The 22,339-nt window shown below is 33.0% G+C and overlaps 2 protein-coding genes and 1 long non-coding RNA gene across 3 annotated transcripts; 1 reads left to right on the top strand and 2 right to left on the bottom strand.

Annotated features, from left to right (window-relative positions):
* Positions 1–10,590: 10,590 nt before the first annotated feature.
* On the bottom strand, positions 10,591–12,271 carry LOC139854126 (large ribosomal subunit protein eL42). Its single transcript, XM_071843450.1, has 4 exons — positions 12,196–12,271; positions 11,122–11,301; positions 10,936–11,010; positions 10,591–10,841 (listed from the first exon to the last, which is right to left on the bottom strand). The coding sequence occupies exons 1-4, from the start codon at positions 12,196–12,198 to the stop codon at positions 10,782–10,784; spliced, it is 318 nt and encodes a 105-aa protein (XP_071699551.1). The 5' UTR covers positions 12,199–12,271; the 3' UTR covers positions 10,591–10,781.
* Positions 12,272–13,612: 1,341 nt separating this feature from the next.
* On the bottom strand, positions 13,613–17,567 carry LOC139852198 (26S proteasome non-ATPase regulatory subunit 12 homolog A-like). The gene is made up of 10 exons (XM_071841424.1): positions 17,456–17,567; positions 17,166–17,360; positions 15,849–15,956; positions 15,661–15,765; positions 15,514–15,570; positions 15,246–15,442; positions 14,626–14,725; positions 14,409–14,521; positions 14,090–14,321; positions 13,613–14,010 (listed from the first exon to the last, which is right to left on the bottom strand). The coding sequence occupies exons 1-10, from the start codon at positions 17,456–17,458 to the stop codon at positions 13,789–13,791; spliced, it is 1,332 nt and encodes a 443-aa protein (XP_071697525.1). The 5' UTR covers positions 17,459–17,567; the 3' UTR covers positions 13,613–13,788.
* A 1,997-nt stretch (positions 17,568–19,564) lies between these two features.
* Positions 19,565–21,909, top strand: LOC139852840 (uncharacterized). The gene is made up of 3 exons (XR_011761199.1): positions 19,565–19,639; positions 20,085–21,222; positions 21,530–21,909. It is a non-coding gene; the product is annotated as an uncharacterized lncRNA (long non-coding RNA).
* The last annotated feature ends 430 nt before the right edge of the window (positions 21,910–22,339 follow it).

Genomic DNA, 22,339 nt, shown 5'->3' with positions numbered 1-22,339 from the left:
GCCGTTGTCTTTGCACTCAAATTGTGGAGACATTATCTGTATGGAACTAAGAGCACTATCTTCACCGACCACAAGAGTCTCCAGCACATCTTTGATCAGAAGCAACTAAATATGAGACAGCGTCGATGGATCGAGACGCTCAACGACTACGATTGTGAACTCCGTTATCACCCTGGCAAGGCCAATGTTGTAGCTGACGCTTTAAGCCGAAAGGAGAGGACGGCACCTCTCCGTGTTAGGGCTCTGAACATCACCATCCATTCGAACCTCAACAACCAGATCAGAGTAGCCCAAGTTGAGGCTCTCAAGGAGGAGAACATATCTCACGAGCATTTGAACATACTTGTCTCTCGATTCGAGGTTAGAGAGTCTGGACTCCGATGTTATGCCGGAAGAATTTGGGTACCTTACTATGGAGATCTACGAAGCCTGATACTTGATGAAGCACACAAATCGAGATATTCGATTCACCCCGGTGCAGGTAAAATGTACCACGACCTTAAAGAACAGTATTGGTGGCCGAATCTTAAGAAGGACGTTGCAACTTATGTTGGGAAGTGTTTGACTTGTTCGAAAGTTAAGGCCGAACATCAGAGACCTTCTGGGTTACTTCAACAGCCGGAAATCCCACAATGGAAGTGGGAAAGGATCACAATGGATTTCATTACTAAGCTGCCGAAGACGGTGGGCGGATGCGATACTATTTGGGTTATTGTTGACCGCCTCACCAAATCTGCACACTTCCTAGCGATGAAGGAAACTGATACAATGGAAAGACTTGCTCAGCTGTACATCAAAGAGGTTGTATCTCGTCATGGTGTACCTATATCAATCATCTCCGATCGCGATCCCCGTTTTGCTTCCAGATTTTGGCGTTCTTTGCAAGAAGCCATGGGAACTCGTCTTGACATGAGTACTGCTTATCATCCTCAGACTGACGGGCAAAGTGAACGAACGATTCAGACCTTGGAGGACATGCTGCGTGCATGTGTCATTGATTTTGGAAAGGCCTGGGAAAGGCATTTGCCACTCGCCGAATTCTCGTACAACAACAGTTATCACTCAAGCATTAATGCTGCACCTTTTGAAGCATTGTATGGTCGTAAGTGCCGATCTCCTATTTGTTGGGCCGAGCTAGGTGAAGTGCAACTCACCGGGCCCGAGATAGTCCATGAAACCTCGGAAAAGATTGCTCAGATTCAAAACAGACTCAAGGTAGCCCGTGATCGCCAAAAGAGTTATGCTGATCTTAAACGTAAAGACTTTGAATTCAACGTTGGTGATCGTGTTATGTTGAAGGTTGCACCTTGGAAGGGTGTGATTCGTTTTGGGAAACGCGGAAAGTTAAACCCGCGGTACATTGGTCCATTTGAAATTTTGGAACGTGTTGGACCCGTTGCTTATCGTCTTGATCTTCCAGCACAATTGAGCTCAGTTCACCCTACCTTCCATGTGTCAAACTTGAAGAAGTGTCTTGCTGCACCCGAACTCATCATACCATTGGAAGAACTTACTATTGATGACAAACTCCACTTTGTGGAGGAACCTGTTGAGATTATGGATCGTGAGATCAAAACTTTAAAACGCAACAAGATTCCGATTGTACGAGTACGATGGAATGCCAAACGAGGACCTGAGTTTACTTGGGAGCGAGAGGATCAAATGATGCGAAAGTATCCTCATCTTTTCCCGACTCCTTCATCTACTTCAGCTTAAATTTCGGGACGAAATTTTCTTTAACAGGTGGGTAATGTAACGACCCTGGTTTTTCCAACGTTATTTATTAATAATTATTATTATTAATGCGCTTGATTAAACGAATGTATGTTATTACTTTTACATGTTGCTTTAATTGCCCGTACTTGAACTTTAAATGCCCGAAACGTCTTGGTGACACCCGGAACTTGCACGAATAATATTTTCAAGTATTATTTACATTCATGATTAATTTTATTAATCATTTAGGTTAACTATAATGGTTAGTTAGTTACTTGGGCCTTTATTAGTGTTATTGGACTTTTACTTATTAATTACTTGAACTTGGGCCTTGATTAATGGTTAGTGGACTTTAAGAGCCCACCCTACACCTTATTGGATTTAACTAGCCCATGATTCATGTAAGTATTACTTACATCTTAACTAAATGGATTAAACCCTTATAGAATCAAGTTACATGGCACTTACAACTAGTTCCCATAAAAACACACCTTATATCCACCTTTTGAAGCTTTACATGCTAATAACCATGAAACAACTCACCCATCCCTCTTGGGGCTGCAAATGCCGTGGCCTTTCATGGCTAGGAGAGAGCTCAAAATCTTTTTTTATTTACTTACACTTGCTTTCATTCATTCCTCACACACACACTTCATCTTACTTGCAAAGTTTCTCTCAATTCTCTCTAGATTGTAAGTGACTTGAACTATTTTTCTTCTTTCTTCCTTGTCCCAAACCGTGGCCACCCTTCATCATCATCATTCTTTTGTTTAAAATTACTTGTCTTGATTAATTGTTTACTTACTTGTAGTTATTGTTGTTACTTACTTACTTGTTATCAAGATTCAAACTCTTTAGTTTGATTCTTCATTTCATCTTGTTTTACAAGAACACTTAAGAACATAAACTCACTAGTTTATGATTCTACATTTATTGTTTCAAAGATTTAAAGTTCATGTGTTGTAAATCATACTTGTAAATCATGTTTGTAAACTTAAAAGTTTACTTTCTTAAAGATCAAACTTTGGTTTGAATCTTTAAAGTATGAACACCATGAATTTGTTACTTGTTTACTTAGTTTAATTCTTCATTTCATGCACTTTAAATTCATGTTTGTTGGTTATTATTGGTCAAATGTTACTAGTTAACTTTGATCTCATAATTCTTGGAACTAAAAGTTAACCTTAAAGTTTCAAGAACATGGAAGTGTAACTCCTTAGTTATAACTTCATATACTTGTGATGGATCTAAGTTCTATAGCTTATGGTCTACTTATTTTGTCATAAACAAAAGCTTGAAAGCTTACATACACTTTACTAGTTGAAAATCTAAGTTTTGTAACTTATGGTTTCACGAAAGTAAAGATGCAAGTGTTGATTACTTAGGGTTTAACTTAATGACTTTAGATCTAGACCTTTGGGTCTTGGATCTTCAAGATCTAACTAAGAACTATGTTCTACATCTTAAGATCTTGATTAGTTAGTTTACATTCAAGTTTGTAGTTCTATATTACCTTTACATTTCATGTAGGTGTTAAATCCAAGACTTTGATGTAACTTTGGTTCATCAAAACACTTACAACACTTGCACTTGAGTTATGATGGACAAACCTTGGTCAAAATGATGTTAACACATCAACGAGTTGTACACTTGAAGCTATACGCATCAAGGATGAGAACCGTGATGAACATCAAGCACCGAGACAACCGGAACTCTCCAAAACCCACTGTTTCTGTCCAAAAGTTTCTGTTCAGCTATTTCTGGAACAGACCAGTAGACCTGGGCTGTTCTAACCTTGATTTTTAGATAGAACTTTTCGAGTAGATAACTTTTCATATAGGACTCGTCTTAATCCGAGTTACGGTTTAGGATTTATGGCCCTCCGATCGTTACCATGTCCTTTAACGTTGTGCAGAAATTTCTGACCTACTCGCACTTAGACCGTCGCCACGGTCAAACCAAGACGAGTTTGCTTCTGTAAATTTTACCACACTTAAGGGACTCATAGACGGAGCCATGACCACTGGTCTCACCTTAATTCAGTAAGGGTAGAGGCCGTGGTGACTGACCGAAGTCAGCCTTTGTTTTAAACGACTTTCATAAACGAGTCTTACTTGTTACCTTTTGTTTAATGATGATTGATGATGACCCTTATGACCTTAATTATGTACTTGTAAACCTTTTGAGACGACTTATTGACTTAGTGCTATTTGACTTAGGTTGAGGACTTCGGACCGTTACTTGCACACCACTTTCCGACTACTACCTTTCCATTACTACTAATCATTGTGAGTTATAGCATTCCCTTTTTACTTTAACTTATTTTGGGAACTGAGAATACATGCGGATTTTATGTTTTACATACTAGGCACGAGTACTTAAAGTTTATATATGTGTGGGTTATATAACGGCAGAAACATTCCCTTTAGCTCGGTAACGTTTAATCATTGGTTTTTGAACCGTGAACGCGAATCTTAGATATGGATCCATAGGGTTTGACATCCCCACTCGGGCTAGTAGCGCTAGCATTTAACGAGTGTTTAATACTTCGAGGTTATACGCACTTGCCAAGTGCACTTTAAGGGGGTACATTAAACGTTAAGTTAGTTACCGGGTGCCCACGGTTAAGCATATACTTTTACATACTTTTGAAACGCTCGTTGTAGCACTGAAATCTCGTGGCCTACTTACATTACTGTTATACTTAAACTATAGCTCACCAACCTTTGTGTTGACCTTTTAAGCATGTATTTTCTCAGGTGCTTGAAGTCGCTTCCGCTATCTTACTAGTCGTGCTGTAGAACCCGCTGCCTAGAGTTGTTATCGCATGACTACTTATGTTGCATTCAAACTTTTTACTTATGAACTTATGTTATGTAACGACCATTATGGTCACGTACACTTATTTAATGCTTCTACTTAGCGAAGCATACTTTTGATTGTAAAACAATTGACGTATGTTATGACGTTACTTTTATTTATGAATGTAAACTCTGTTTTGAAAACGCATATAGTACTTAACCTTGTAATGATCCTGTTGTTGATGGTCCGTACATGATGATTTAGTACGGGGCGTCACAGTAAGTATCTCACTAGGTGTATATATATATATATATATATATATATATATATATATATATATATATATATATATATATATATATATATATATATATATATATATATATATACAGGGTCATCATCAAGAGGGAAGCACTTTTTTTGGGGGAATTGGGGGGAACTAATTTTTTTTTTTAAATTTTGGTTTTTTTTCAAAAAAAAAAATTCAGACATCAAAATTAGGTAAAAATATGAACATTTAAAAAAGACACTTTGTGACGAATATTATTATTTTGGCGGTAAAACGCCCGAAGAAAAAAAATGAAAACATTCAATGCAGTGAATGTTTTGATTCTGAGTTTATTTGTATCGTTTTGTTTTCATCTTGTGTTGTAGTGACCCGAATTTTTCCATGATTATATATTAAATGAAAACTATATTTACATGATTAAATGTTTCCAACATGTTAAGCAATCAAACTTGTTAAGACTTGATTAATTGAAATAGGTTTCATATAGACAATTGACCACCCAAGTTGACCGGCGATTCACTAACGTTAAAACTTGAAAAAAACTATATATATATATATATATATATATATATATATATATATATATATACATATATATATATATATATATATATATATATATATACATATATATATATACATATATATATATATATACATATATATATATATACATATATATATATATATACATACATACATATATATATATATATATATATATATATATACATACATATATATATATATATATATATATATATATATATATATATATATATATATATATATATATATATATATATATATATATATATATATATATATATAGTTAACATGATATTATGATAAGTAAGTATCTCACTAGGTATATTAACAATAAGTTATATACATAAAAATGAGACTACTAAGTTAAGAAACTCGAAACGATATATATATAACGATTATCGTTATAACAACGTCTTACTAAATACATATGTATCATATTAAGATATTGTTACACTATATTTAACATGGTAAAATGATAATTAATTATATCAATAAGTGTATTAACAATGAACTACTCCAAACACATTTCCATCTCAACTTTTATGCATCAAATTACTCTCTCTCAATTACTCTCTTAGTGTTCTAAGTGTTCTTCATCATCTTCATTAAAATCTAGCTCAATCTAGCTCAAAAATCCATACATAGATCAACTTACAAACAACTACTCAAGAACATATCAAGAACACTTTCAAGGTTACTAGCTTACTTCCAATCTTGCAATTCCATTTCAAGTGATCATCCAATCTCAAAAAATCTTTGTTATTTACAGTAGGTTATCTTTCTAAATCAAGATAATACTCATATTCAAACTTTGATCCAATTTTTATAACTATAACAATCTTAATTCGAGTGATAATCTTACTTGAACTTGTTTTCGTGTCATGATTCTACTTCAAGAACTTTCAAGCCATCCAAGATCATTTGAAGCTAGATCAATTTTTGTCACTTTCAGTAGGTTTACCTACTAAACTTGAGGTAGTAATGATGTTCGTAACATCATTCGATTCATATATATATAACTATCTTATTCGAAGATTTAAACTTGTAATCATTAGAACATAGTTTAGTTAATTCTAAACTTGTTCGCAAACAAAGTTAATCCTTCTAACTTTACTTTTAAAATTAACTAAACACATGTTATATATCTATATGATATGCTAACTTAATGATTTAAAACCTGAAAACACGATGAACACCGTAAAACCGGACATACGCCGTCGTAATAAAACCGCGGACTGTTTTGGGTTTGATAATTAAAAACTATGATAAACTTTGATTTAAAAGTTGTTCTTCTGGGAACATGATTTTTCTTATTAACATGAAACTATATCCAAAAATCATGGTTAAACTCAAAGTGGAAGTATGTTTTTCAAAAATGGTCATCAAGACGTCGTTCTTTCGACTGAAATGACTACCTCTTACAATATTGACTTGTAACCTGTATTTCGGACTATAAACTTATACTTTTTTTATTTGGTTTCATAAATTTCAGCTCATTATGAAACCATAGCAACTTGAATCACTCAAAACGGATTTAAAACGAAGAAGTTATGGGTAAAACAAGATTGGATAATTTTGCTTGTTGTAGCTACGTGAAATTTGTAAAATATCTATACAAATCATAACTTAACTAACTTATATTGTATTATACATGTATTCTAACATATATTATGTAATCTTGGGATACCATAGACACGTATACAATGTTTTGACATATCATATCGACCCATCTATATATATTATTTGGGAACAACCATAGACACTCTATATGCAGTAATGCTCGAGTTAGCTATACAAGGTTGAGGTTGATCCCAAAATAATATATATACTTTGAGTTGTGATCTAGCCTGAGACTTGTATACACTGGGTCGTAGATTGATTCGAGATACTATATATTGATTTATTTCTGTACATCTAACTGTGGACAACTAGTTGTAGATTACTAACGTTGGACTGCTAACTTAACAAACTTAAATCGTTAAAACGTAATAAAAAAATGTTGTGAATATATTTCGATCATACTTTGATATATATGTATACATTTGTTATAGGTTCGTGAATCAACCCGTGGCCAAGTCTTACTTCCCGACGAAGTAAAAATCTGTGAAAGTGAGTTATAGTCTCACTTTTAAAATCTAATATTTTTTGGGATGAGAATACATGCAGTTTTATACATGTTTTACAAAATAGACACAAGTACGTGAAACTACATTCTATGGTTGAATTTATTAAACCGAATATGCCCCTTTTTAGTCTGGTAATCTAAGAATTAGGGAACAGACACCCTAATTGACGCGAATCCTAAAGATAGATCTATGGGCACTAACAAGCCCCAGTCAGAGAATTTGAACTGCTTTAGTACTTCGATTTTATCATGTCCGAAGGGAGTCCCGGAATGATGGGGATATTCTATATGCAGTCTTTGAAAAAACGTCTCATATAGAGGTCAAAATCTTGCAACGAAATCAATTAATATGGAATGTTTATAATCGATATGAACGAGACATTTCATGTGTGAAGTGTTTTTTTTTCGAAATTTAGCCCAATTTAGGGTTTATGGTGTAGTGTTTTGGGTTTAGTCCCTAAACCCTAAACTCTAAACCGTTCATGTTAAAATATTCAATCTAAACTCTAATTTATAAACCCAAAACCCTAATTTCTAAACCCTAATAGCTAAACTCTAATTTTTAACCCCCTAATTTCTAACCTCTTAAAAAAAACTCAGAATCGAAAAATTCAATGCATTGAATGTTTTATTTTTTTCTTCGAGCGTTTTACCGTAAAAATAATAACATTATCACAAAGTGTCCTTTTTAAATGTTCAGATTTTCATGTGATCTTGATGCCTGAAAAAAAAAATTCGAAAAAAACGGAAAAAAAATTACTTCCCGCCAAAAAAGTGCTTCCCTCTTGATTAAATCTCACACACACTCTCTCTCTCTCTCTCTCTCTCTCTCTATATATATATATATATATATATATATATATATATATATATATATATATATATATATATATATATATATATATAACAACACTTCTATTCGGACCATATAATTATAATACAAAAGTTAATACATTTCGAGCTTTGGCATGACCATCACCTACAAATGTATTACGAATAAAGTATACCGAGCTTCGGCATTGTCATCACCCGTTATACATTAGTCGTCAATGAGATGTTTTGTCGAGAAGCGTTTTGCCTTCGTTCGTATTCTTCAAATACGAGGTCATTAACTTGAGCAGAGTTTGTTGGTAAATTGCTACATATTCATCCGACAAATTGGCTTCATACTCACTTTCTTCCAATTCGATCTCGGTATTCTCTTCGGTTGATGTATGTGATAATCTGGCTTCATTTTCTTCCATCTCTATACATTCTTCAACGTCATTATCTGACATTCTATTGACGTTTGATTTTGTATCCTATCTCCCGCGTCCAAATAATCCTTCAAGCATAAACATACTTGCACGACTTGGGAGTAAGTCTTGACCTTCTATCTCATATAACTCGACCACGAAAAGAAAAGACCGATTCGAAAGTTACGGTTGTAGCTTGAACGACAAATAAGTCACAGACTACAACAGACAATATTGAATATGTTTCTTTAGATTGCCACCAATTTAAAACGTCAATGTTGTGAAATTGATCGCTCTCCATGTGTAGTGCAAAGTTTGCAATTTTATAATTTCTCAACTCACTTGAGGGTTTCACGTACTAGTTTAAAATGACTTATATTGAGGTCTCGGGGCCTTCTAACACATAAAAAAACCTTCTGTATAGGTCCCAAATATATTTTTTTAGTTTTTTTCTCTTATATGAAAATGGCTTGTCTAAAAATAATATTATTTGAGTTCGCAAATTCACATATTTTTTTCGTCATTATATAAAATTGGTGTAAAACTAGTACACTAGTTGGATAATAAGCACCCGATAATTTTATCGTTGCCTCTTACAAAACTAGTTTATGATTCCATGTCATCCCATTACGGTCTTCAATTTTTGGTTCGAAATATCTATTTCTAAGTAGTCTATTATTTACATATATACTAACAGACAAAATTTATGAATAGCACTATTCGCACGCTTTAATCACTTGTACACCGCGCAACAATGGTTGTACACCGGTCAACAATGGTTGCACACCGTTCACTATTCCCGTGAACAGTACTATTCACGTGAACAATACTGTTCACGGGAATAGTGACCGATGTACAACCATTGTTGATCGGTGTGCAACCAACAGTACTATTCACGTGAACAGTACCATTCACGGTACTGTAGCAATTTTTTTTTTTTTTTTGTAACAGTTTTTTTTCCATTTTTTTTCTTTTTTGGTTTCCTTTATATTTTTCTTCACCCGCATCAAATATCTATTAGACAAAAAATATGAATAGTACCGATGGTTTCTTTATAATTAGGAGCAGCAAATATCTATTAGGCAAAAAATATGAATAGTACCGATTGTTTCCTTTATATTTTTCTCTACCCGTTGTAACAATTTTTTTTTCTTTTTTTCTTTTTTGGTTTCCTTTATATTTTTCTCCACCCGCAGAGATGCACCTATATTGTTAATTTAAAATAACATTTAAATCTTTGACGGGTTATAACTTTTAGTTCGACTCGAGTTGCGCTTCAACGACATTATCGTTAAACTAAACGCAATAAAATACATTGAAAACCGAACCCCCGGCGCGAAGCGAGGGTAAACAACGTTAAAACCGATTAACAAATCTTTTTGTCGTGAAATATTTTCGAACATTTTACAAGTAAAATTCAATCTAGTATATTATTATCAAAATAAAGATATAACCAAGCGTCATTACAATTTTTAACGAAACTTTATAGCTATGATGTCGCTCGTACGATAAAACGTTACTACTGTAATAATCTTCTAAATTTAATTTTTAATCGACCATAAAAACTTAAACAATCTTGAATTCCCAAATTTATAATACGAGCAACACAACGCGTTTGAAAAAAATGAGATCCGATCGGATCCAATATCCGGCTTCAGATTTTGTCGTGTCCGGTTTTCGTTATGTCCAGGTCTGGATTTTTCAAACAGATCAGATCCGGATAGGATATCTATAGTCTGTCCACTTACTTTGCTACTTAATGTAACTGAGGTCAAAAAAAAAAATTTGCTGATAAAAAAGGGAACCAATTGAAAAAGTAGAGCTTGTATATTATGTTCTTCAAAAGAACATTTGAGCTTAATCTTACACAAAAACGTGCACCAACCATGTTTAATGTGAAAAAAAAAACACATAAAAATTGAAACAAACTCAGACAAAGATTTGCATTACTTGTAAGAGTATCATGTTCAGCAAAAAAAGAAGTAAAAGCAGAATCTGCAAAGTTGATGCATGTTTTCATTGTAAACCTTAAACAGAGAACACTCATAATTCAAATCATAACTGCTTAGAAAAGAGAAGTTCCCTTGCCCTTCTTGTCTCCACCGATCTCAAAATGCTTGCACCTCTGAAAGATTAAGATTAACAACACATCAATTACAGCTATGTGTATAGACGTATAGTAATATACACGTGTACAAAAGTATGAATCAAGAGCAAACCTTAATTGGGTGTTGGGACATATGTTTGCAACTTTGGCATTGCAACCTCAGCACAATTTTCTTGGTGGTTTTTGCCTGATCATTGGTGGAATATTATTAACACAGCAAAAATGAGACTTCAAATATTCAAATAAAAAAGCAAAAAGTTTAACTAGATAAATAAAGAAAGATGATGTACGCTCGCACCTTTTTGTGAAACACGGGTTTAGTTTGTCCACCATAACCCGACTGTTTTCGATCATAACGACGCTTTCCCTGAGCAGCCAAGCTATCTTTTCCTTTCTTATACTGTGTAACCTTGTGCAAAGTGTGTTTCTTGCACTCTTTGTTCTTGCAGTATGTCTTCTTCGTCTTAGGAACGTTAACCTACACACCATAACCATGAGGTAAGAGGTACAGTAATAAATTGCATGTTATGATTCACACATACAAGATAAGCATATTCAAGTTAAACAAAGTATTAGCCATAGTATAAACGAACATTCAGAACATACATCTAATACATAATTCCAAGCTCAAGCTTAAAGTCAAACTACATGTTAACACTTAATCGTCATAACAGAAATATCAATAATCTTCAACCATCTTCAAGTCCATCTCATGTAATAACCTACAAACCTAATACTTATTTGCAAGCTCAAGCATAACGTTAGAATACATGTCATTACCTAATGGTCATAAGAGACCTATCGCTAATCTACACAGCCCACATACAGTTATGTATCATGTCAGATCTGGATAAACAGGTAAAACAAGAGATTACTAGAGCTCAAAATATAAATTATAATGCAAATTTCTCAACTACGGGCTTATAACTTCACTGCAACTTTATAAAAATCTACTTTTCATTTGTAAAGCACAATATTTACAAAGCTCAACAATTAGGTTAATTAGTTTTAAAGTGTTAAATGGTGACTAGAATGTAAAAATGTATTGTTTTAATGTGTTTATATTAACTCAAATGTGAAAATACTAACAACAACTTGTCAATTTTGAAATTAAAAAAATTTAATTGTTTTTAGCACCATAGATTTCATCTACAATTTGTCAACTAACAGATGACCTAATATAAACACGCGAGTAGACAGATTTCCAATTCATCACTCTCAATTACACAAACACAACTAAATTTTATAACTAGGAAGATATACATTAACGGAATTAGAAATTTCAAAATCAATTATGATCGCATCAGTCAAAATAAATAACAGAAAAATATAAATTAGCGAAAAATAGAAATGAGATATTATAGGAGGTTACCATGGTGACGAGCTGCAGAAAATGGAGCTTGTAAAACACAGAAGAGGCGTAGATTAGGGTTTCGGCAAAGCGTATTTGTTTCTGACAACTTATAGTGTCTAGGGTTTGAAATTATATTGGGTTAAAAGCCCAAATCTAGGCCCAGTATTCTCTTGGGTTTCATTTCAGAGTTTTCTTTTTCCGAATAAAAGTACTCCGTGATTAACACACAAAAGGAATTCGGAAAATCAACAAGTGCAAACATACACCAGGAAAACCAAAGCAAGGCTAACAAACGACATAACAAAGAAACCTAATGCAAACAATCTCACAAACATGGTGGAGACACACTTTGCTATGAGACATATAATGTCTAAACACGCTAACAAAGGAAAACCTAAAATGCACAAAAAAAAAGAAAAAAATAACAGTGTCGACAGTCGAGAAAATACCGATAATTCATTGAATGCACATATGATGTTAAGTGATTATATTCTTTTATTTTTAGTACATTCATTCACATTATCCATAATGATAATTAAGCACGTTATTATCGTTTAGGACCTAGTTCAATATGAACCTTTGAATTATTCAGATTTTGAACTATTGAACCATTAACCGCATAGTCATTTATTTCATTAAACGCACCCTCTAAAATATCTTTACAAATAGAATAACATGTTTATACATAACGGCGAAGGGATTAAAGGACTCTATGATCATCAATCATTGAAACGAAATAAAGAGATTATTATATTGAATTTATCCACTTAACTTGTATCGTACAAGTTAAGGGTATTCATTGTATTGTTGAGTTGGATTGAGTTGAGTTATTAACCAAAATCAAACTAATCAAATTTGTTAGTATATTTCATTTTATTAGTTCTTTCACATAGTTAAAAGTACGTTTTAAAACGTCCATATAATGTTTTATAATTCCATAACTATCGAAACTGAATACGTCCATATATTGTTTTATAATTGGATAACTGTAGAAAGTTAAACCTATTTGACTAACACTCAGATGATAAGATTTGTCGTTCATGGATCATTAAGATGAAGTATTCGAGTTATCAAGCAAGTTTGACATTACCAGAAGCTAACATAATCATGTGCCATAAAAATTGATGTTGATGATGTAAAAAAAGGTTCCTATTTCCGCCTACAAACGTGCACCAATTATATTTGATACATTTTCAGATGAGCGCCTGTTAGAACAGTCAGACACTTTTGATGCTGTTATTTTAATTTGCTGTTATTTTAATTTGCTGTTCCAATTACATAAAGATGAGATATCACAACCCTAACAACCAACTCTTCGAGCTAATGATAAGCGGAGAGATGAAAAAGAAATCGCCTTGAAAGACATTAAGCTCGAAATCATTAGTGTGTCCCTATATGAAGTTATCAAAACGATGATTAAAAGAAGACTGCAGGATACTGTAACAATAATACACATTAGAAATTTTTAACCAATCTGAAACAAATCAAAGGGAACAAAAGTAGCATATAAATGCTTCTGTCTTTGATGCCGAAAACACATGCAAGCCATTCAAGTTACACTAGCAACTATAAGTGAACAAGAAAATAGTACAGAGAGTGGTAACAACACTATTATAATGCTTTCAAAGCAGCTTTGTGAACCATAGTTTCCTTGTGAATTTGATGGCAGCTTTTTTCAACAAGGTCAAGTAGTTTCTCCAAGTTTGAGGCCCACGAGTTCAAGATGTCATTGCTATCTTTGGCCGACTGAAAGCAGACAACACCCATTGGTCTGTCTACCTTTGCAACCAGTGCCTTTGATACCACCATATCAGACAAATGTTGTTCAGCTTCCTGAAATACCAACAAATTATATGTGTGAGTATGCAATGTATGTTTATATGTTTCTAATTACACTATGTAGAACACAGACCTCAACAGTAAGACAAAGAAGCTCAGCCAGACGTTTTACTGTTATCCGTGCATAGTACTTCGAGACAACAAGGATATTATGCTCTATAACTCTCTCTTTTAGATCCTCAGCGGCTTTGTCTCCTAAGGAGCCACCGAGCATGTTCTTTTCGTTCTCGAACTCATCTTTGAACGTGTTCCATAAGGCGGTCCACTGAACGACCTCCATTGTGATCAGTTGTTTTAAAAGTGACCTTGTAGAAAAACACAGATTCATTAAAATGTTTTAAGGTTGCATTTTGAAACGAGGTTAAAAAATAGTATTACAGTAGAAATAATACCTGAAATGAGGAATTTCGGATAGATTCTTATCATCCAAGGTAGAGTTTAAAAGGCTTGACTGCATAGGATCATGTGGTGCCAGTACTAAATACCAGCAAATTTTTCTCAATACCTATGCAAAGAATAAATATGCTTTATTACTATCATTAAAAACAATTTTAGAATATCTTGATTCCAACTATAATAATAAACAGAAAAGGAAAAAAGATTGCTTACGGGTATCCACTTAGCAGGGTCCTCTTTGACAGAAGGGATCTCGTATATTGATTTGTAACACCGAGCTATTTCAAGATACTCATTGCTGTGTGAGTAGTATCTGCACAAATCAATAAGTAATTAAAAATAGTGTTAAACTTAACGATTGTGGGTTATGACAAGGCATGTGTTGAATGCATGCATTATAATGACAAAAAAATTCTACTTTTAGCCCTCCTTTGACATTCATTTTCAGAGTACAAGGACATACACAAAAAAGATGAACTTCGTACATTATTTTTGTCAAATTTGATTAGGAGATTGCCTAATGGAGGTATCACACCCACATATAAATGGCAGGTTATCATTTTCACACAGGTCACAAACAAGGTAATCAATTTACAGGTGATGAATTCCAATGTTGCTATCCTATCATCAGAATCAGATTGTGTTTTGGCTGAAAAAATTCAACTTTCAGAAAAGGAAATCTAACTCGTGCAGACCAATTACATAAGAATTAAGAAACTTCAAATTATATGGCAAAACGGCGTCATAACCATAAGAATATTTCACATGATACGATGCTGGTCAAAACCTGTGTATTTGCAGATATTGAAAAGGAATGATATAAGGTAAAATACCGAATCATGTGTTCATAGTAAATTCGCTTCAATTCGGGTAATGACGGTATATCGGCAGGGGCATCTTCAACAATGCTCTCTCCTTCTTTTGGCTTTTTCTTTTCCTTTGTCGTATCAGCATCAAAAACTCTTGGACTAATCCTTCTTGAAAGTATCTGTGCACGCACATAATCTTGTCGGTCTAAACACAAACGGACCTGCACATAATCATCTTTAATGCATCAGTTTCGTTCCAAATAATACTACTCAAAAAGTTAATAACACCTACTTGTTCAAGAATGAAAGCAATTTTCTCAGTTTTTGCCATGGCACCAAAAGTTTCCACCTGTTACATACAAATCAGATATAAGTAATAAGTAAATAAAAAATAATATAATATTACTGAATATTAGTACAGAGGATACAAATAACTGACCGCACTCTCCTGCATCAGATCAGCAGCTTCAGCTATCTGACCCTGTTCCTCCTTAATCTTAGCTAGCCTCTTAACCAATCGAGCTCTCTCGATCTCAACATAGATCTAAAGAAATAAAGATGGATCAGAAAGCTAATGTATAAGCACAGGTCAACAAGTACAGTCAAATCTATACCAAAAAAACTTACCTTTCCAGCAGATACACTGTTAAGTGTTTGAATGAGTTCAATCTTAGTTTCAATATCTGGAGTCTCCTCAATATATTGCATTGCTTGTTGCACCACAGCAGTGACAACCTTAGGTTTTGATATAACAGCACAAAGCATATTTTTAAAGTATTAGCATCTAAAACAGGTTAAATATGTAATATGTAATATACAAACACTGAAACAAAAAAGAAAAAACATAGAAGCGGAAAACATCCCATGTCAAAGCTCATTATCACATAAACGATTAATCTGGTTAAAAATATAATAGTGTACTTAAACACTTTATTTTCTTCTTCCTTTCCTTATATATCTACTTAGCCAGTGAATAAAAGTACTGCAAGGAATATCAGAATAGACTAGTAATTGATTACTCTATCAGAGTAACAGGCTTAAAAATAAAAAATACAAGGCCTTGCAGTTTGTTTAAGAACGGGTTCCCAGAAAATAAAATGGCATATGTAAAACACTAACGTGTTTCTTTTCACATCCAAACAAAGGGAAAGATACAAAGAATAAGTAACTAAACAAGCGAGCATTTGAACCTTATAGAACACAAAGTACGTCTAGTTGTTTCAATCTACTTAGCTAAAGGTTGGAAGTTGTTAACCCCTATATCTTTCTTTCATGTTTACTCGGTACAACTAATATTTTTCCGATGCGAAGGCTTTTATATAAAGCTGTAAAACAGCTCAATTAAAATTGAGATTATCATTGTTCAGTGCTGAGATTAGGACTTTTAAGAATGCATTAAGCAATTTCTTCCAGCTAAACATACATCCATAGTAACCAACAAGTATTAGCTCAATTCAAGCAAGTTATATGTGACCGGATTCAAATTCTATAATCTAAAGAACCATAGACAGTTTCAACTACTAAGGTGTCGTTTGTTTTTCAGTCTGCAGATCTTATTAAGTCTTATATCTGCGCGCCCGCAACCATTTTTACTGTTTGTTTTCCTGAAGACATAAGATAAAATAATGTCTTATTCTGTCTGCAACATCGCAGACTTAGAAATGTACTTCTAACTGCTGCAGACATGATTAAGTTATTTTGCAGACACAAAAACAAACAATCTTAAATATTCAGCATAAGACCTTCAGACCATCTTCTTTACAGACGTGGTCCAGGTAAAAACATCTTAAAAAACAAACAGCACCTAAGAGTCTAATAATTTTTCTGCATAGAGCGTGGAACCAACACAATAACAATATTAAACAAAATTGAAACACATGTACCAAAAAATTGAAAAATATTTCACTATAAATTTAATAAAAAAAAATTGAGAATAAAATTCACCTGTTTCAATTGACCACGGCGTTTAGACAACACAACAATCTGATCATTTAACGTCTTCCAAGCACGTTTTTCAAAACACAGTTGAATGATATCAATCGCTGCTTTTTTTGTACCGGCAACATCGCCATTAAGTCTCATCTGCTTCTCAATATTCAACAACGACTCAATTTGAGCGTCCAAGCTGCTTTCTCCTTCCTGTAAAATAACACACAATTAAAGACATTAAATCAACAGGTGGCTTGAATTACAATCGGAGTTCAAAATTATAGAGGAACATGTTACAAACGTACCATTTTGTATTCAATTTGAGAACGAGCGTGAAAAATCGTTGAAGTAGTAGTGCTTTACAGATTTTGGATGAACCCTAGGAGAAATGGATCGAAGAAGAAAGGAATCTAAATCTATGTAGTCTTGGGGAACAAGCCGCAGTTGATAATTATAATTAGCTAAATGGGCCGTGAATCTATCAGGCCCATCTAACAATCAATAATGGCCCAATAAAATCTTTTAAACCCACTCAGACGTCACAACAATAAGAATAGTAGTCATGGTTCAATTCGAATTAATATTTTTTTACTGACAAATAGATGGAACTTCATGGCAGGAATCAAATTGTGAATTAATATGCAGCCAACAGGGGGTCGATAGTGGAATAGCTGGTTTAAGTGTTCAAAAGTTAAAGTACGTACACAAATATATTTTTCAATCAAAAAGAAAAGTAAAAGAAATAAAGTTATTACGTTTGTGATGAGACGCCGAGAGGGACATCAAAAGAAATACCGAAAGGTAAAGGTGAAACACTGCTTCTCGACATTCTCGACCAGAAAAGATTAAGAAGACCCCCTCCATTACGCATATTCTAAACACCAAAAGAACTGTTACTTCCGGCAAAATAATTGCGGCTCATTCAAATTCATATATTTTTCATTTATATCAAATATGTAATTGGGCCAGCCCAGCTGAGTCAAATTATCATTTTAGATCAACCCTTTGTTGGATGACATTATCCTTTGAAGAAAGGAGGAAAAGAAAAGATGCTACATATAATAGTCTCAAAATAAGAACCTACAGCTCTTCATGCCTAGACAAACCACCAATGCATCTACTATATTATTAGTTAGAAAACAATTTGTATTTATTTAATTTTAAAAAACGTAAAAATGGGTTGAAAAAGTCAAAATTGAGTTGATGAACAGTGTTTTCATTTATATATACACTAATTACCGTAATATTTATTTTCTGCAATCCCATTGGCTAAACTCACTCCCAACCACGGTTATACTGTAGCTGTTTTTTTTTTAATTTTTTTAACCTCCAACGATGGTTCAGGGCAGAAACTTCTGGCGAGTTTCCCTTCCTTCTTGATTTAATCGCTTACCATCAATAAACCCCAAACACAAACCCAACTCCGATAGAATTCCCGATATTATTGATCTAAAATTCAGATCGATGAGCTTCAGTTCATGATTGGTTTTTGTTTTGGAGAATAAGATGAACAGAAAAATAGCACTAGCTAATGTCGTTTGTAGATCTAATTGGACGCCCGATGCTAGAACTGGCGGTGGATGACGCCTGTTTGAACAGCTGGTGAACAGGGCCGGTCCTGAGTGTTCTGTTGCCCGGGGCGAATCGATCAAATAATGCCCCCTACTCTATTTATAAAACAAGTGTTCGAAAGCTAATCAACTTATATAACTCATTTTTACGTTAATTTTTTTTAAATAAATTTAGTGTGACAATTTGAAGAGATAAACTACAATAAAAGTGATGACTTCGAGTCTAGTTAAAAATATTTATAGTGTCTTTTTGTTTTCATATGTGATTTAATTAATGCGTAAATTATAAAAGAAAAATATCAAGTTTACATTTTTATTCTTAAACATTTTTTCAAAAATTGACATCTTAAAAAGATTCATTTTTATATTATACCAAAATTTGTGTCACAATAAAATATGACTTTCAAAAAAGAACTTTTGTTCCTTGTAGAAATAATTAAATTAAGGAAGTTATAAAAATAAGTGGTATTATGGAGTATTATATTAAGAAATCAGTAAACTTATTTTATGAATTCACATTATTATGGCACATCTATTGCTATAGTAGAATTTCAAAATTCATAAGTGATTGTACAATTCGCTATATCTGTTGTACGATATATTGAATTTTAATAAAATTAACACACCTGACAAAGTAAAAAAAAGTTTACAATATCAAGGAACAAAAGATTTTTTCTCTTTTCAACTTTTAACCTTTTTTTTTTCTTCCTCTCCTTTCTCCACTGAACTTATAAAAAAAACTCAACCGTACTTAAAAAAAACTTGAATTTCAGATTTGATGCCTCTTAAAATGTGATGCCCGGGTGCGGTCGCCCTCTAGCCCCACCCTAGGGCCGGCCCTGCTGGTGAACGACGACGGTGAACGATTGCTGCTTGAGCTACAGCGGATCGACTGCCAAATGATCAATCGCTACTAAGGTTAGTGTAGGTTTTTGTTTTTGTAAACAATTAATGATTTTTACCCACAAATGGAAGTTTATACTCCTATTGCACTCCTACCGTTTGACTAAATGCTTCACTACATATTAAATAAATAGTCTAAAATGCTTCACATTTGTAGTCTGTTAAGTTTTATGGAGTTGAAAGCAGGTGTTTGTATGCTTTACCGCTGCAGAGAAAAAAAGATGAAGGTGTATTATTGTATAGATTTGTTGTTCGTAATTTTGTTTTCCCCCCTTTGGCGGCTTCTGATTTTGATTGAGAGTCTACTTTAAATTTGAGCCCTTTAGATTCTTTGTTGTTGACATACAGATAACTTTTTTAAATATAGTTATTTTCCACTGTAAAGATTTCAGCTAACTCACGTTTAACAAAAAACAGTCATTTAATAGCTTTATCTTAAATCTTGAAGTTGTATATGCAGTGTCATTAGAACCACGATAGTTGATACGTGAGTCTCTATGGTGTGGGGGCTTTAGGGGCTTTATACTGAATAATGAAAAGAAAGAGCCACAATGCTTATACTGGGCGATTTGGAAAATTGCTCCTTTCCTTGCATCTAGAAATCAATCTAAAGGTTAGTCTGATACAACATGTCATCCAATAACGTAAGCACGTTCTTTTATTTTTATTTTATTTTTTCATTTTCAAAGATTACTTTGGATTGATCATTCTATGTTACTTGCATTTTATACAATTAGATGTAACATTGATTCATTATAATCTGAAAATTAACAGAATTTGGTTGCAACTAATTTCACATATATAATCATACAAAATTATAACTATGTCACATACAATGATAGCAGATAAACAACAAACAAGATGGTATCAAATAGGAAAAAGGTGTGAGAATTTTAGATTGTGATGCAATTCACCTCTTAAAAACCTTCATAGTTTCTTTATGGATAAAATGACAACTATGAAAATTGAAATAGTCAAACACTAAATATGAGGATTATTAACTCCATCAGTTAGCTAATGCTATCTATGTAGTATATGGCCAAGATTGAATAAATAAGTAAACTTTTATGACTTAAGTAATTGCAATTGTAATATATGTAATCTTTTAAGTTAGGCAAGGACGAGGACTCATATTCTTATGATTAACTGATTGATTTTCCTTCAAATTAAGATACTTGATGTGTTGTATTAAAAATGCTATGGGGAAGTTTTATGTTATTACATGCATGTGTAGTATCTCTGGTTTGTAATCGTAGCGTGAATATTACGAATTCCACAAAATCGACAAATGATCATCCACGAGTTCTTGCTAACCCCTCAACGTCGCGAATAAAAGGTAATTATGTATTCTTTTTTCATTGTGTTTTTGTATGTATGTTGATATCAAAAATATCAAATGATTGGAATATTTTTCAATTTTATCAACTGTATTATTCTGCTATATTTTTATTTTTGTAGGTGTCACACATATTTATCAATACCTTATTGATTATCAGTGTGTTTGCAGCTATTGCTCTGCTACTTATTCACAGAGCGAGTTAAGGTCTATCATGGAGACCATTTTGAATTCACGGGCACTCTTCATAAAACGTGGGGAGGTATTTTGTGTTTATTTGTTGGTTTCTTTACCAGTTACAAGCTAACACAACATGGCATTACAACCCATTTTTATGACAACGTGCCGTATGAATTGTTACTTAATGGTAATGGGTCGAGCATGTAAAAATATATAAATATAACTAATATAGTCAATTTGGTTGAGCATGTCAAGAGCTCTGTTACATGTATTCAAATTTTCACTAGAGCCTAAATTTTTTTGCTTACAAAGATATTATAGTAGTATGTCAGATAATTTTTTTCGTAATCAATAATTTTGATTCCCTTTAACCTAATTGGTGATTGCAGAATATTTGAAAATGGAAAAAGGCTATGTCTTGCTACAGCCAGTTTTGAGCCATTTTACCAGTTGGCCCAAGACGCCAAACATCAGCAAAACCTAACCGCTTTCTTTATATCTTCAGCGATGACACGATACAGCTAACCCTATGGGACGATCACGCAACAGACTTTGATATCGAAACCTATATTTCCATGCCAAAACCAATCATCAGAGTATGACGACCCGGAAATTTTCGACCAAATTTAAACTTAATTTTTATATGAATTCGACACGATAAGCAAAGTCTGTAAAGTTGAGTCTCAAAATTTTGGAACTGTTTACATGAATTCATTTGTCCTCCGACTATTCCCGACGATTCACGAACAATTGTGTGTAAATAAAAATATAAAAGTATGTGTAATATTTTTAAATAAATAAAATACACCTTAACTAATTGGAATTAATAATGTAAAATAATTTGAAATATTATTTGAAATAAAATAGGATTTAATTTTTGGAAATAAATATGTAAAATAATATGCGATGTAATAAAAACTATTATTATAAATATATTGATATATAAATATATATAAATATGTATATAAATACTGCTTGTACATATATAAAATTAAATTAAATCTATTTGTTTAAAAATATATAATATATTTATTTTAGTAGTTGAAATTGTTATTGAAAGCTGTTTATATATAGAAAGAGGATATATTAAAAAATAAATGATTTCGAGCTTAAATAATAAATAGTAATACTTGATTGGCATTTCGTTAGTGTTCATATAGATCTAATACGAGTTCATGAAGATTTAAAATGAAAGTTGA

This window comes from Rutidosis leptorrhynchoides, chromosome 6, assembly GCF_046630445.1.
Source record: "Rutidosis leptorrhynchoides isolate AG116_Rl617_1_P2 chromosome 6, CSIRO_AGI_Rlap_v1, whole genome shotgun sequence".
NCBI classification, from domain to species: Eukaryota; Viridiplantae; Streptophyta; class Magnoliopsida; order Asterales; family Asteraceae; genus Rutidosis; species Rutidosis leptorrhynchoides.
This window is presented reverse-complemented; position numbering and strand designations above follow the sequence as displayed.